This window comes from Muscardinus avellanarius (genome assembly GCF_963383645.1).
Source record: "Muscardinus avellanarius genome assembly, chromosome: 9".
NCBI classification, from domain to species: Eukaryota; Metazoa; Chordata; class Mammalia; order Rodentia; family Gliridae; genus Muscardinus; species Muscardinus avellanarius.
This window is the reverse complement of record NC_137795.1, coordinates 111257206-111274305: the sequence shown is the minus strand read 5'-3', so window position 1 is coordinate 111274305 and position 17100 is coordinate 111257206. Positions and strand designations below refer to the sequence as shown.

General features: G+C 47.4%; 1 protein-coding gene across 3 annotated transcripts in view; it reads right to left on the bottom strand.

The window, feature by feature from the left end:
- DPP6 (dipeptidyl peptidase like 6) overlaps positions 1-17100 on the bottom strand; it is a gene marked incomplete at both ends in the record, with an annotated part of 1069233 nt that overhangs the window by 739540 nt on the left and 312593 nt on the right. Inside the window, one exon of one of the 3 annotated variants that reach the window (XM_080701135.1) lies at positions 9846-10233. The exons of the other annotated variants lie outside the window; for them this stretch is intronic. Coding sequence (XP_080557261.1) covers positions 9846-10076 — 231 coding nt within the window. Of the gene's footprint in view, positions 1-9845; positions 10234-17100 lie in introns of those variants that run through there. 3 annotated transcript variants of the gene reach the window in all.

The following is a 17100-nucleotide window of genomic DNA, read 5'->3' as shown; positions in this document are numbered from 1 at the left end:
TTAGAATGCATATGGTTGTGGCAAGAAGCAATATATGCTGGAGAAGAGATAAAACTATTGGAAAACGAGGCCAGAAATGATGGGGAATATGCCGGTATTGGAAAATTGCTCTGATATTAATTTCAAAATGTAAAAAGTAGTCAGGGCCTGGGTGCCACACAGACACTCAGACAGGGAGGGGGAGGCAGAGGTCCCAGTGCCAAACGTGATTAGTAAGTACACAAAAGAGTTGCAGCCCAGGGCCTTCATATTTTAAAGACAAGTTTATATAATAAATAACTTCTAGAAGATAGGCTAAAACTCCTCAAGGACACGGGAGGATGGTACAGACCTTCCTCAAAGAGGGAAGGTATCATGGGACCTCTGACTTTGTTATTCAAGTAATACATCTTGGTCTTAACAAAGACTCGCAACAGAGACGAGGGGCCGGCCCACACCTGCATCAGGGAAGGAAGAAGGCTTTTGGTCAGGCAGGATGGGAGATAGCAAATCCTCATAATCATAGTAAAAACCTTGCACTGGAGATAATGGGCAGACCCACACCTATGTCTGGTCAGACTACTGGTTAAGCAGGATGGGAGATAATGAATCTTTATAAAAACTTCTGTATTTAAAACCTCAGTATCTTATTTTCAAGAATCTTCACTACATCATTTCTCTGATGCAGTGCTTTAATAATTCTGTCCTTTCTTTCTTTCCTTTGTAATAATAAGAATTACTTGAGCTTACAGCAGTATAATTCTGGGCATTTCTTTCTAAAATTATCTAAGAATAAGAACCCGTGTCGCCACCTCACTCCATTACAGTTCTGGTGCCCAATGGCAGGGCTCCACCTCACTCCATTACAAGGAACATTTGATACTACTATGGAAAATGGTTGCTCCTCATTGGCAGGTGTCAAGGGCTACAGCATCTCCTGCAGATCTTGAGAAAGCTCGATCAGGGGACCCGCAAAGGCGTAGATCCCCCATGGAGTATGTCTAGCACTCCTTTCTTCAAAAAATTATTTTAGGATTATTTGGATCAATATGTATAACTGGAATTTTATGTATAAACATTATAACTAAAACTGATGGGCAGCGGCCTATGAGAGACTCAGGCAGCAAAGGTTTTTTCCCAAGGATAAAGTTTGGGCCAAAGATTAAGTTCAAACTGACCTTAGTTTGGGCCACTGTATAAGATTAAGTTTGAGTCAGCCTTGTGAAGGGAGACAAAGCATACTATGATTATTTAAAATGTCTGACACCCTGCCCTGAAGTCTGTAAACAATAAAACTTTTCCTGTCCTTGGAGTTCCTGCTTGCATGGCTATGCCCTTGCCTTTCTGCCAAAAAAGAAAATATAAAAATTGTAACAAATCCTGAATAAAGCGGAGAAGTTTGAACCTGGTCTCCTGTGACAGCCCTTCTCTCATTCGACCTCGGCTCTCCTCTCACCAACACACGAACCTCGACTCTTGCTAGGGCTGGACCCCGGCAGTCAAGCCCATTCAGAAATAAAATAGAGACTGCTATAATTTACAATGTCTATACATTTTCTGTGGTACTGGGGATTGAGCCCAGGGGCATTCTACCTTTGAGCTATACCCCCAGCCCTACTTAATTTTTTTTTTTTTTTTTTGGTGGTACTGGGGTTCCTGGAAGCCCTTCTATCTCCAGGCTACACTCCCAGACCTATTTTTTACATTTTTTTAAAATTTGGAAACAGGGTCTCCTAAGCCAGCGCGGGCGGCTGGCTTCGAACCTGCGCGATCCTCCTGTCTCTGCCTCCCAAGCGCGGGGATTACAAGCGTGCGCCACCACGCCCGGCGTCTTAATTTTTATTTTAAAACAGAGTCTCCCTGGGCTGATGAGAGTCTCACTACTTGCTGAGGCTGTCCTCAAACATGTGATCCTCCTGTCTCAGCCTCCCAAGTACTAGGATAACAAGCATTTGCCACCACACTCGGCTCATATCTATATATTTTTAGTTCAAGGATATAATTAATTTCCCTACCTTATATGCAAAAGCATATTCTGAAAAGTAGATGGTCTAGAGAACTCAAATGATTTCCCCAATATTATACACATAATTACTTGTGGTCCTCTCAATTTGTAAAATTAGATGCTATCAATTTTTTTTATATTCTGTTTAGGATAAATTCAGACTGCTAAATAATTTGAAAGATAAAGTTCCAAGACTGGTTAATGAGAAAGGTTGAATATATTTTTGTCCATCTACAAATCAGAACAATGGGCGTGAACTGGAAGCAAACTGTAATGTGCCGCATGTGCCCTCGGTGCCCTTAACACTAAATTTACTGCAGAATTTAATTTCAAAAGGATTATGGCGATTGTTATTTTTATAGGCAAGGCTCCACGAGAGGATCAATACCGCACACTGAGGAGACGCGTTTCTCATGTGCTGATTAATGCTGTGTTATCATCAGAGTAATTAAAAGGAACAGGGTTATATACAATCAGCTTGTACATCTTACTCAGCAATCCTGCCAGTTGCTTGCAAAAATTAAACTCATTAATCATTCTGACTCTAAAGGATAAAAAGCTCTGGATAAGAAATTATAAAAAATTCAGCTTTATAAAGAAAATAATGCCCCAAACAAACATCTGAAATAATACTTGCCTACCTTGTTATACTAGATTATTGATTCGACATGAAAAAAGGAGCTAACCCCATTGTCAAAAATATCATATTGTGCTATTCTAATACTCCAGACCTCCTTAAATCCACAGGCAACTTACACAAGTGAATTTTGAAGATGTGTGCCTGGCAGCAATTTAGAAAAGCACACCATCTGAAGTTGGCTTTCATGCCCGCCTCAAAATCCCTTACTGCCAGCACAGAGCTCAAATCCACTGGGCCGATATAATGTCCCTTTTTCACAGACACATTTTTTGGGGCTGGCTTTGGAGAGCAAAGGCTTGTTAACACATTTAAATGTGTTTGCGATAGTTTACAGTTGACAACTGACCCGCCCAAAGGAAAGCCAATTAGGCCTACCCTTATTAATTTTTCAAGCTAAAAGCTGAGCCCTTTGTTGCAGTGGTTTTCCTCCCTCGCCAAGGTAACTGAGGTGAGATGAGATGCACAGAGCCGTGCTGTAAACACCGCAGGTGTGCTGCAGAACGAAGGGGCTCCTCCTGCTATTTTTGGCTCCAGCCATCATCCAGGGAGCACTGCCTCCTTGTGTATATCACTGGTGACTTTCTGTAAACGGGGACAGATTCTTAGTTATGATTACATTCTCTGTGCTGGGATGGAAAGCAGAATTTTGGATAATCCTGTTATACAGGTATAGTATAACTTTGGCAAATGTCTTACTAATACAAGATTGAATTAAAAGGTTAAGAGAGCATTCCCTTTATCTAAGAGAATGCTTTTACTGTGATGCTGTTTCGGACAGTAAACACTTCCTACGTATTATTAAATATATGTTCTGAAGCACAAAACCTACTTTTCAAATCTTAGCCTATCCTATCCAGCAGGTTGATACGATGTAGTGTTACAGAGCCTTAAGGCACTTCAAAACTTAACTAGTGAAATAATGCTCCAAGAAAGAAATCAAGACCCAGAGAGAATGGGATTTGTATGTGTTTACGAGCTCTGTGTGCCATGCTAGGGTGGGAAGCCTGGCAGTGTGAGGGTGGAGACAAGGGACTAGGCTCGGAACTGCGGTGAAATAAGCAGCCAGCGAGAGGAGGGGAGGGACAGGAAAGCCAGCGACTGGGTCCACGTGGCCCTTTGCCACCACCTCAAAACCCTAGCAGGTGGCACAGAGGCATAGAAGAGACAGCAAGATGGTCACCACCAAGGTCCTTGCAATTCTAGAACTCTCCCTTTCTGTAAAATATAAAAGCAAATGATTACAGAAGAAATGCGAAGTATTTTCAGAGTCATACAGCTCTACTGACCATCTCCTAATGGAGAAGCTGTGGAAATTCAGGGCCCTCTTTGTACAAAGGCAGACGATTTATCTCACAAAGAACACATGAAACGGGAAGAATACAATAGTAGAGGCAAAAACTTTAAAGCATAGGAGCACAAACGATTTCCCGAGGCACTCAAAGGCGGAGTTCTAAGGGAGACAGAGCGCGAATTCACACAGGATCGTGAGAGGCCTGAGGTCCGAGGGTCTGAGGAGCAGGCGGGTGAGCACCCTCAGCAAAAGCCACCACATCAAGACGGAGGAGGAAGCCACTGGAGGTGAGACGGCATGGATGCCTTCTGTGTGCAGTTTCTGTAGGAAGAAAGCACGGAATGAAAGTCTGGCTCCAAGATGAGGAGCAGAGGACTGCGGATGGCAAGCGAGTGGCCTCAGCGTGGAGCCATCACTTGAGAAGTCAGAAAATAGGAGAAGGAAGCAGGCGCGGACAACGGGACGGACCAGCGAAGACAATCTTTGTTCTCCAGGGCGGGGAGGAAGAGATAAAGGGATGCTCTCATTAGTAAAAGCAGCAGCTTACACTCAGTGACCATTTCTTCGTACTTCACGGCAGCCACTTTTTTGGGCAGTATTGGTTCAAGGAATACCTGGCAGGTGAACCCCACATGCCTCCTCGGTTAAAGACCCAAAAGACCCTGCGATACTGCAGACCTGTTCCTGAGATTCGCTCAGGACACACTATTAAACTACTGGTGAGATTCCTGGGGTCAAGCAGGCAGCTGAAAGCCTGAGTCTTTTTCTCATAAGGTAGAAAGATAAGGTGAAATTAAAATTTGATACTTAAAATTGGAGCAGAAGGAAGTGATAGGTAGATGAGCATATTTGTGGAGGCAGCTATTTATGAAATCAGCCATGAGACTGATCAATACCAAGCACGTACTTACAGGATGTTGATATCACACCAACGAGAGAGAAGGTAGAGGGAGGGAAGGTAGGTTGGCTGTAGAAAGTATATGAGATAAGGAAACTGGCCCCTCATGCTGACAGGTGCCACGAGCAGTAGTTTGTCATTAGATCTCATTTTGGACCAACTTGCTTGCTCTTTTAAAATTCCAGTTCTCGAGAGGCTGACAAAGGATAATCTCAGCCTTGAGGACATCTACAACAATATTGTTGGGACAAGCCAACAATAGGGTTGGGGTATAGCTATGAGGAAGAATGTCCCTGGGTTCAATCCCCAGTAAAACACACACACACACACACACACACACACACACACACACACACACCTCTCTGTCTGTCTGTCTCTCTCCTGTCATAGTAACATTTGAATTGTTAGGAAATCACATATCATAAAAATAAAGAATAAGCCGGGCGTGGTGGCACACGCTTGTAATCCCCGTGCTTGGGAGGCGGAGACAGGAGGATCACACAGGTTCGAAGCCAGCCTCGCTGGCTTATGAGACCCTGTTTCCAAATAAAAATATAAAAGTAGGTCTGGGAGTGTAGCCTGGAGGTAGAAGGGCTTCCAGGAGCCCCAGTCCCATTAAATAAATAAGTAAATAAATAAATAAAATAAAACAGAGATGATCTGTGTGACCTTAAAAAACCACAGCCCACTCAATGTACAGGTTTCCAAAGTCCTTAAGAAATTTTAAAGAAATGTTCAAATATGGACATGACTTGGAACATAAAATTCAAATATCATTCACAGTTAATTCCAATGGAAAGTTGCTACAGTCCATCAGATGTCACTCTGAACACAATTTATTTAGACTCAACTTATTTTTCAAACCTAAAAAATGCATTTGAAATCAAAATGGCTACTGGTTCCTCAGAGAAGATGCCCAAGTAATAAACTTTATTATATTTTATTTTTTGCAGTACTAGGAATTGAACCCAGAGGAATTCTACATCTGAATTACACCCCCAGCCCAACTTTCAGTCTTTATTTTGAAATAGGGTCCCAGTAAGTTGCAGAGGGCCTCACTAAATACCCGAGGCTGGCTGCAAATCTGCCACCTTCCTGTCTCAGCCTCCCAAGTCCTGGGATTACAAGTGTGCGCCACCACGCCTGGCTTTCAAATAATAGACCTTATATTTAAATAAATCTAAAATTTGAAAAGAAATGGATAGAAAATACAGCCTGGCTTTGTTTCTTTTTCAAAGTCAGACTCTGTCTCTTGAAACTGACTCAGTCAAAACAGATCTCTGAAGCTACACTGGTTGAGAGTTCCCTTTCTTATAAATACAGTGTATGCATTTAGCCAGTGTTTTGTCTTGTTTGTTTTCCTTCATCTTATTTTTTTGGTAATAAAGATTGAATCCAGGGGCTTTCTATTTCAAAGATACACCCTGTACCCTATTTTACTTGTAATTTTGTAACAGGGTCTTGTTGTTGAGGGTCTCACTAAGTTCCTGGGGCTGGCCTCAACTCTGCGATTCTTTTGTTTCAGCCTCCCAAGTGCTGGGGTTATAGATGTGTACCTCCACACTCAGCTTAGTCAGCGCGTTACTGGATCATACTGGCCAGTCAACCTCTGCACTTGATCCACCTGCGAACATGTTGTAAATATTATCTGCACGAGTCTTAGTGGACAATATTAAATACTTGTCATCTACAAGCATGTTCATGTACACACGTGCACAGAGGCCCATAACTACATCTTATTTCTCCCTTTCTAGATTGAAGGACACTAGGCACGAAGCCCCAGGGTGTTACGCACGCCATGGCCTCATTGACCGTGGAGAGGAGGCTGTTTCTGTGAACTGGGAGTTTTTCCTAAGCAAAAAGGGAACAAACACACCAGCCTGGGATTGAGACTGCTCAGGTGAACATGATGGAGAAGATGTCCTGAAAGTCATTGGGAAGAGAATGCTTCAGAACCACAGACAGCGCCACATTAGGCCTGAGCTCCCAAGCGGCTTAATAGAGCACAGATGTCTGCTTTTCTCCCTTCTGGGTTTCTCAGCAATCTCAAAATGTATATCATACACAATGCATAGCTTCAATAAATTGTATATGCTTTCAATTTTGGCAGCAGAGTGATCACTGGATATTCTTCAATCTTGACAAGGGCTGATGTCTCAAAAGTAGTTTTCAAACACAATGACTTAAAAAAAAAAAAAAAACATTTAGTAGCTCCCAACCAAATTGAAACTTGTTGCTGGAAGAAATGTGGTTTGGAATGTACATTCATGTTTTAAGAAATTCTTGCATATAATATCATGTTTGAGAACTTTTCTGAGAAAAGTATATCAAAATATTTAAGAAATTGAGGCAGCATATAAATTAATTAACTTGCATTGCACATACTTAAGGTACACAAGAGAAAGTTACAAGCTCTGTATCAGTAGTAAGGTTACTATAGATACTCATCACCGTCCTTAGCTACATTTTTGTTGATTTTCTGACAATATCAGTTAAAAATCCATTCAGTTAGCACAGATCTCATTCAATATACAGTGTGTGCGTGTGTGTATGTTGGGAAGTTTGGGGTACTGGTGACTGAACTCAGAAGCATTCTACCACTGAACTACACCCCCAGCTCTATTTTGTTTTAATTTTTGAAACAGGGTCTCATTCAGTGGCTGAGGCCTCGCTATGTTGCTGAGGCTGGCCATGGGCCTGTGATCCTCCTGTTTCAACCACCCAAGCACTAGGATTATAGGCATGTGCCATTGTGCCCATACAATTCAGTTTTATTACCGATAATCTTCATGTTGTGCATCAGAGATCTAATGTTGTCCATCCTACATATTTATTATTTTGTAGGAAATATGTGATGCAGTTTTGCAGATGTGGACTGACTATGACCCTGTGTGTGCATATATGCACGTCTTTATAAACATGATATAGATATGCAGAAAATTAAATATATATTTAATGTATATGCACACACTAATATATATGCACACACTATGCAACACTCACATGCATGTGACACATACACACACTTCTGTATTTCCCAGGAAGCACGGCTGACGTCAGGCTCAATGATTCAAAAAGATGCTCTTTAGGTCTCTATCAGTGGAAATCATCTGTACTTTCTAAATCCCTGATTTGTGTTCAATACTTATGCTTATTGGAGGAGTAATTCTAGACATATGCCAAAATGAATAAAAGAAATACATACTCCCAGCTAAAATTTAAAACAAAAAAGATGGGTGGAGACCAGCAGAATAGTAGAAATAGTAGGGTTCTGCCTCTCCTTTCTCCTAGTGACACCTAGAGCCAGTTTGGGGAAGTTGCTCTGATCTCATGCCAAACATCCACGATTTGATAGTTTAAATTCAGATTTCAGGCAAAAACAAGCAAAACACCTTTCTGTCTGTGCGGTATCCCAGCTATCTTCCCATGACCCTCAGCAATCCATTACTCCAGAACTCTTTGCCCTTCCCTAGAAACCCCTCTCCAAGGATTCCAGCTCCCTGAACCACTTGTCTGAAGAATTTGTGCATTTTTCTCAGGACCCAGTCCAGTGGAGTGAAGGCCGTCTCTGATATCTCTTCTAACTGGGGGAAGCGGGTCTGGAAATGACCCAAGAGCAAATAAGACAATCGTACGCATCACACAATACAGGGCTGTGCATTTGTGAGCCCGTGTGTGTGAAAACCACACCTCCCACAAACTTCTGGAATACCTGTGAAAGCCTCCACATTCGGTGTCATGAAACACAACACACACTGCTAGGAACAACCTCATCCCCCTCAGTGTGTAAGTCCTGGCCATTGAGAATTATCCCTATGAGAGCGCGCGCGCGCACACACACACACACACACACACACACACACAGCTCTTGCACTGAAGAAATGCCAATAGTGAAGTGGCATATGACCCAAGGCTAAGCACACTTACTTAGTGGCCACCACCACTTGCTCAGTGCAAGAAAATGCCCTCCCCTGGGGGCCTATCCATGGCTTGTGCAGGACCCCAGGTGCTGTGCCACTTTGCTAAAAGCCCCCCCCCCAAGGGAACTTCCTCGGAGACCCCCACACACAGTAGTTTCTAAACACAACCCTCCTCGCCTGTCTCCAAAGACTCCACCAGCCAAGGCAGACCTGCCTGTCTGAGGGCTTGTCTGGGATTTTTGTCTTTCTCTGGGAATAGATGATTCAAAGAAAAACACGAGTTTCCTCTCTTCAGGGGCCCCACAACAGCTCTGAAGGGCTGGAAGGATTAACAGGAGGTGGTGGGACCTCTGCACCTCGGGAACCTGGGGGTGCCCTGCAGGAGTCATGGGTTACCAGGGTGATATGCAAATTCAACCTTTGAAACCCAGGCTTCTGTCCCTGTGAAGTGTAGCCCAGAGCCCTAGAAGAAGTTTTCAAGAAGGGGCCAGTGGAAGGTAGAGTTGCTGTCTCAAGCCTAGGAGCCCAGATGGGCGGGGCCGGGCGCAAAAATCGGGCTGGACTTGGGACAGGGGTTGGGTCCAAGGCTGGTGTTAGACGTGTATTCAGAAAAGATCATCACCACTCCCAGGTCCATCGGGAGGAAAAAGTATCTGGGGGAAGTAGGAAAGGGGTGTGGGCCATTTGTGTCAAGGGACAGAGTGGGGAAGCTAACAGGGGTACCAGACAGAGTCCAGAGGCTGGTGAAAGAAGAGAGGGCTCCCCGAGCCTCATAGCAGGAACATAAATAAGATAATGAATAAGCCACTATCAACTTGTAAGCACAGACGTATCGAATTCCCTCTTTGGGATCCCGGGGCAGCCTGCGGTCAGGCGCGGGCATCCAGGCATCTACAGACCCCCCAGTATCTCCGGGATCCCAGCAGGCGCAGCTCCAGAAGGCTGCTCTCTCCAGCCACGGAGCCCGCTCCGGACCTCGGCGCTGACCCGGCTCGGGCGCTAAGGAGCGTCCGTGGGCGCTCCGGGTGGGGGAGGGGAGGGCCGAGGGGCCCAGGGACCCCGGCCGCCAGCCCCGGCCGAGCCCCCCGCCCGCCCGCCCTCCCAGCTCTTACGTCCTCCTCGTCACAGTCGCTCCGCGCCTGGTACTGGAACCGGGGCCGGCCGCCCGAGCCGCCGCCGCGCTCCCGGGGCGCCGCCGCCTGCGCCCGCGGGCCGAGGGGCTTCGCCCCGGCGCCGTCCTCCTCCGGGCCCTGGCCACCCAGGAGGCGGCTGGCCTCCGGGGGCGCCGGGAAGGAGCGCGAGGTGTTGATCTTGCCGGTGAACCGCTGGTACAGCGAAGCCATCGGTCCTGCGCGCTCTCGCCCGCTGTCTTGGGTGCTTTTTTAATATTTTGCTTTCTTTCTCCCGGTTCCCGCTCCCCACCCCCTCCAAGGGAGAAAATGCCAAAAAAAAAAAAAAAAAAAAAAGAAAGAAAGGAAAAGAATAAGAACCAGGGAGGAAAAGGAGGCGCTGGGGAGGACGTGCAGAGGAGAGGCCAGCCGCCGCTCCGCGCACCGGGGTCCCCGCGCCTCTGCGCTCGGTCCTCCGCCCTCCGCGGGGCGGGCGGCCGGCCGGGTGCTCGCTCTCCGCTCGCTGGGCTTTTATTTGTTCAACTCCTTGCCGCGGCCGCGTACGGCCTCATCACAGACACGGAAGGAAGGGGCAAAACCGAGGAAGGCGAGGGGAGGGAGCTGCCTAGGCCCCATTATTTGGCACCACCTAGGGACCGGCGCACACCCCGGGCGATCTCCGTGCTCCCGCCCCGGGCCCGCGGTTCCTCCTCCCTCCGCAGCCCGGCGAGCCTGGCGCCTGTGGCCGGGCTGCCCCCTCGGGCCTGGCGCCTGGTGGCAGAGGCTGGACCCCTTGGGCGGGCCAGAGCTGGCGCGGGGAGGGGGGCGGCGCCGCTCCGCTGGGGTGCGGGTGGGTGGGAGCGGGAGGGCTCCGGCCCCTGAGCGCGCAGAGGGTGCTCCTGGAGAGACCGGACCCCCGGGGGTTGAGGGCAGCCCCCAGGGTGCAGGTCCACGCGCGTGGCTGGGCTCTGCTGCAGCGCCCAGCAGCCTCCCTCCGCGGTCCCCTCGGGTTTCTCCTCCAGCTTTTCTTGCCTAACTTGATACAACCACAAAGACGCTGAGCCGCGGGGCCCGGGGTGCTCAGGGACCGGGCGCAGCAGCTGGGGAATGCTGGGCGGGAACGAGGCCAGGCTGCACTGGGGGTCTGGACGCTCAGGTTCAGATCGGGCCCCCTTCCTTCCAAACCCATGCCTCAGAAAACAGCCTGTTCCCTCCACCTGCCCTCCGGAGGAAGGGAAGGAAGGCTGGCTCGAGGCAGGCTCCCGAGGCCTAGCGGAGCTTCAGGAGAGATCCCAGAACGCTCCTCCCCGCGCCTGCCAGCCTGCCAGCGCGCAGCACGAACTCCATTTCCATTTTCAGTTAATCCAGGGAGAGGCAGAAGCTTTGGGGACGCAAGCAACTTTTGCAAAGCTGGCTCCTCCCCAGCTTCCCCCCACCTCCAGGGGAGCGCGAGGGGCGCGGTGACCCTAGTGATGCGCCCCACTCGGGCCTGGCCTTAACTCATGTTGCTGCATTGAAACGTGCTTCAGCGCCCCCGCGTGGAGAGACTCGCGAACTGTGCTTCCCGAGTCTACAACTGCGTTTGCAGTTCCCAGCTCCCTGGGTTCTGGCGCCCTACCCCTGGGCCTCTTTCTCTGTCCTGGCCAAGGCCGGTCTGGCAGGCCCATCCCAGCTCTGCCCTCTCATCCTTCCCGCGCTGCGCCTTCCAGGCTGGGACGGGCGGCCCCATCCTGAGCACCAGAGGGGCCAGGATTTAAGGAGGGGGACCAGGAGGACCTGCCAGAGAATCTGCGGCTCCCTTCCCTAGCAGGCAAGGGCGCCCTCACCTCCCAAGACTACCTGCTCCTGGATGCAACTCAGTTTCTGTGTTTATGGGAGGCGGCCTCCCGGCACAGCAGGCTGCAGCCTCAGGCCTCAGGCTTCTTGGCCACCTGTCCAGGGGCTTCTGCCATGACTCCCCCAGCTAGAAAGCCCGGCAGGAGGCCCGCCTCAGCTGGAGGGAGCCCCAGCTGCTGGAAAGCATACCCCCAAGTCCCTCCTTGCCTCGCCCTTCCCCAAACTCAGTCAAGGTGGTGGTTTTGAGTTTTAATCAAAACCAGACCGCGCGCATGCTCTGTGCGTGTGTTCCACTGGTGGTTTTCCTGGACTCGGGAGAAACAAACGTAACCATGAAAGTAATATAAAAGCACTTTTCCTTTAAAGCCGGTACCCAAACCAAGTCAAAGCCTAGAAAGCTTCCCCACCCAGCTGCACTTTGAAGACCCAAGCAACAATAAGAGCCATACCACTAAGTTCTAGAAGCCGTCCTTTTTAGACAAATAGAAAGTTTGGCTCTCACCAACCTCTCTGCCCCAGCTGTGCCTTCGAGAGGAAGATGCTGTCTTTCCTAGCACCCTTGAAGGGAGACCCCGTGCTGTCCCTCACAGACATCTCCAGACATAGAGATTTCACAACAAAGAGGTAGCCTTGGAGTATCTTGCTTAGGACACATGAAATATATGTGTACGTCTTTACACAAGCTATGAGTAGGGATCAGCACATATATGTATACGTATTTATCATGCTGATATATTTTATATGAAATATAGTAGTTATAAAGAATACCATGTGTACTTAATCATCACCATAGACTGAATGGTAGTTTGTTTTATTCATGAACAAATTAAATAAATTGGCAAAGACGGCACATACGTGTGCCTCCCTTTTAAAAATTACTTTCTCAGGTGAATTTGTGAGTATTCACATTATAATTTGGTCAAAATTAAAAACTCTAATTAAGTTATTCTGAAAAATATAAGTGATCTCTATTTACAATCATTCTAAAATAAAAAAAAATATATAAAGCTCACAAACAGTGGGGTTTTTTATGTGTATGGGGGGGGAAGAATCAAGGTAAAAATTTGTATCTAGAGCACAAATCTGAAAATTAAACAGGAACAATGAAGAAGGGCTGGAGGTACAGAGGAGACAGGGCCAGCAGGGGTGGGTGAGAGAGTTCAGGAAACCCCCGGGACCAGGGGACAGTTGGGGTCTCCAGGGTGCACTTCACATCGGGCCTGGGAGCTTTCTGCAGACTATGTCTACTATCTTTCTCCTTGCACAGTGAACACAAATTTCCCATGGAAAAATGTAAAAGGTGCTTTAGATTGTGTAGGAGGCTGTGCACCTGTATTTGTGCACACACACACACACACACACACACACACACACCTCCAAATTCGCCTTAAATTGCAGAGCATCTTTAGGGCAGCAGGGTGGGGAGGGTGCTCTGAAATCCCATCTGCAGGAAACTAAGCTGGTTAATATCTTAGACTGTGGAGCGGTGCAACTGTAGAGAAAGGGAAGCTATGTTATTTTAGTCTATGGTACAGAATCAGTTCAATTCTTGCTTCTAGTGCGCTTTCTCATACAACCTCATCAGAAAAAGAGACTAAAGAGTGGAAACGCTCAGGGTGCTTCAGTGTAGATGCTGCGTTTCAGAGGGAAACAGTCCAGTATCTCCCTCTACTCACGTTGGCCCTGAACATCTTCAATACACTCTATTAGAGACAAGTTTCTTTCCTGCTTTTTGGGTAAGTATGCAAAAAATGTTTTGAGATTATTTTCTGATATTTCATGTCAAGATTATAATTCCTCAATAGTGCTTAAGAGGAAATGTTCAAGGCCCATTTTCTTTTTTTTTTTTATCAAGTTTCATGTGATTACTTCTTCCCTTTTTATTAAGATGCGAGCGTATGCTTATACTTCTGGAGCCCAGCTACAAAAAAAAAAAAAAAAAAAAAAATAGAAGTCATTGGAATCAGGGAGATGTTTCAAAATGTGGTGGAGAGTCATTTAACAAGGGGACTCTTTGGTTTATATGCAAGCTAAGCATTGCAGCATACCAAAAGCATGTTTATTTTGTCAACCTAAGCATGATTTTTATTAGGCAGGGCATTTTCTTATTTTGGAGAGAGTTATATACTGTATCTTATATCCTTTTATCCTGGGCAGTGAGGGAAGAGACCAGAACTATGCTTGAGATTTTTACTCTTTTTCCAATACTAAGATTTAAAGAAATAAAATAGCCAACTTAGCACTCCTCCAGAAGAAGGTCTTTCCTAAAACACAAGGCTCCGGTATCTTTTCCATCTTTTCATCTTGACTTTGTATGCATAAGGAGAAATAAATATTTGGGTAGCTGAAAAAAGCGTAGTGCTAAATAGCTAAATACACAGGTACAAAGCATATTCTCCACTATGAAAATCTCTATCTCTTAGCCGGGCGTGGTGGCGCACACTTGTCATCCCAGCATTCGGGAGGCTGAGACTGGAGGATTGCGGTGGACAGCCTCAGCTACTTAGTGAGGCCCTCTGCAACTCAGTGAGATCCGGTTTCAAAATAAAGAATAAAAAACAGGGCAGGGGTTGTATCTCAGAGGTTGAATGCCCCTGGGTTCCATCTCCAAACCTGCAAAAAAAAAAAAAAAAAAAAAAAAAACCAAAAAAACCCTCTATCTCTCAATTTTTTTTTCTGTTTCGTGGTTTTTTGTTTTTTTGCCAATGAGTGACTGGGTTATAAGACCACCTTAAAAACCCCCAATCAGGAAATGTCCAGCATGTGTGTACCTGCATACGCACAAAGGGACGACTCATCTGGGGTTAAAAATACAAAAACAAACAAGTATAAACTGACTTAACATGATAGGTAAATATCTCTGTGTTTTAAAGAAAAATGTTTACCCCTATAAGAAGGCTCTCTCTAGAATCAGCAAGGTTAATTTTTGAAACCTCCGGTCGCCCTTTGCTCTGTACCTCAGCACTGCCATTGTGCATCTGTGTGGTGTTCACACCTGGGTCTGCTTGTAACTACAATGAACTGTTCTAGCTTCTTGTGCTCACCCAAGTGGGGAGTCAACCGAGTGTCACAGCGAGGAAGTCAGACGACCCATAATCCAACTAGACGCTGGTGTTGGCCCAGCCAGAAGGTTCTGCCATGGCTCTGGTGGGCTCATCACAGCCTCCCTGCCGGCCTCTGCACACCGCCGTCCTTCTTCCCCTCCCCTCCCTCTCCATTATCGGTCTCTTTTCTCCTGCATTCTAGCTTCTTTCCTTCTCTTTCTTGCTTTCATTTTTTCCCTTTCTCTGGATCAGTATCAGTAAGCTACACACACACACACACACACACACACACACACACTTTTTTTTCTCTAGAAATTCCTTGCTGTTGTCTGGATAGTTATAAAATCTGTCTTTGGACAAACAACGCTAACTCAGAAATGAAGGAGGAGGTGTACATTTCTGCCTTTTCCCATTTTCTGTTCTCTGTTTCTTCTGTGATAGCTTCCACAGTGCTTTCTACAGCTCTTAGGAGCTTCAGACCAGAGGGTAGAAAGAATACGCAGTCCTGTTTGTTCCTAGTGATCTTCTGAAAATAACCATGCCATCCTCTGAAACGTCTTAATTCACAGACCTAGCTTGATTAGATTGCACGGGATCTGACTTCTGCCCTGACTGCCCCTGGCGCTCCTTGCCCTTTGCAGACAACCACTTCCCTGGGTCTAGAGAATGAAATTAAATATGTTTCCTTTAATGTTAAAGTGGCATCAATAAGACTCTGCACTTGGGTGCTTCATATTTTTATCCAACAGAGGCAGTGGCTGTGCTGTGAAGGACCAGGTCCTGGTTGAGTGTGGCCAGATACAGGAGGAAGCATGAGGAGGTAGGATGGGCACAGAGCTCAGCCTGTCCCCTGGGGGCATTTGCATCCCCTTGCCCCAGGGATTCACAGGCCTCAACTTGGAGCCAGCAGTGTGATAGAAAGAGGCTGGTCCAATGCAGGGTCTTCTCTAGAGAGCAGGGAATGGCTGAGACAGCTCACCAGCTCTCACTTGTGGGCCAAGGGCATCCTTACAGAAAGAGGAAAGCCTGACTTCATCAAAGACCACACCCATGACAAGAGAGAAAGGGCTTGTGGTCCTGGCCTGGAATGTGCATCAGGACTAAGGTCAGAGAGGACCGAGGGTGAGCTGGGTTTCATTCACTCTGGAGAGAGAAGGCTATCAGAGACAGTAAACAAGGTAAGACCAGCCCAGCAAACTGGCCTTGGGCCCAAGCACCTCCTCTCCTGCGGTGCGTCTGTGCCTCCTCCCAGCAAAGCCACAGCTTTGAGGCCTAAAATGGATAGAGGGAGGCAGGACAGCTTCCTTCTGATGGCCACGAGAGAGGAGGAGAGCCCTGGCATCAGGACCAGAGGCCCCCTCTGAGGCAGGCCAGTGGGAGACAAGTAGCCCGCTTCCTGGTTGTCCACTTGGCCAAGCTTTCAAATGTCTCCTAAGAAGCAATGTGCCTTCCTTCTTACCCCATGCCAAACATTGTCGGGACTAAGGCAGTTCCTCAGAGGGGAGACTCTGCCTAGAGCAACATCAGTAAACGTGACTAGCGGATCACATCCCGGCCGGATGGAGAGAAGGAGCGAGTGTCTAGGGCGGTGCTGCCACAGCGCACGCAGAGGCACCGGGGCCACAGCCACCGTCTCAGGGGGCAGCACGCAATCTGAGCCACAGACTTCTCTGAAGAGTATCAGGTGGCTGACCACACACGGCTGCGCTTCCCAGACACACATTTCTAGGTCCCGAGGCTCCTCTTTCGGCTACGCCATTATTTCCATATTCAAAACCATGACAGATTGGAATATTGTTCAGCACGTAGCCACTTATGCCCCCACCTTCTTCAGAGAAGGGTGCTAAACTGACCCACTGGCTTTGAGCTTGACCATGTGACTTACTGTGGTCAACGGGACATGAATAGACAAGGTCCAGGCAGAGGCTTTGTGGATACTTACGTACATGGATGACCTCTGCACTCTGTGATCCACCATAAAGAACACCCAGCTAGCCGCTGCCTCTCTGGCCCTGCCTGCAGAACAACACACCTGGAGCAGACTGAACCCACCCCGTAGCCCGGGGCTAAGCTGAGAAACCTGGGATCATAGACCAGAGCCACCCAGCTGAGCCCAGCATAAGCCAGGTCAGCCGCGGTGGGTGGGCTGGTGGACATCTGAGTCCTGGAAGGAATGCTTGTTGTCAGGGAACTGTGTCTCAGCACGGTTTGTTACACAGTATACTGCTATGATTAGTTCACTAAAACAAAAGCCAAATCCATGCGTTAACAAGAAGTGCAGCTAAGGTCAGCGCTTCAGTTACTTACTCGGGAAATACCTGAATGCCTACTATGTTCCAGCTACGGGGCCAGGTTCTCAGGATGAGGTGATGTACTCA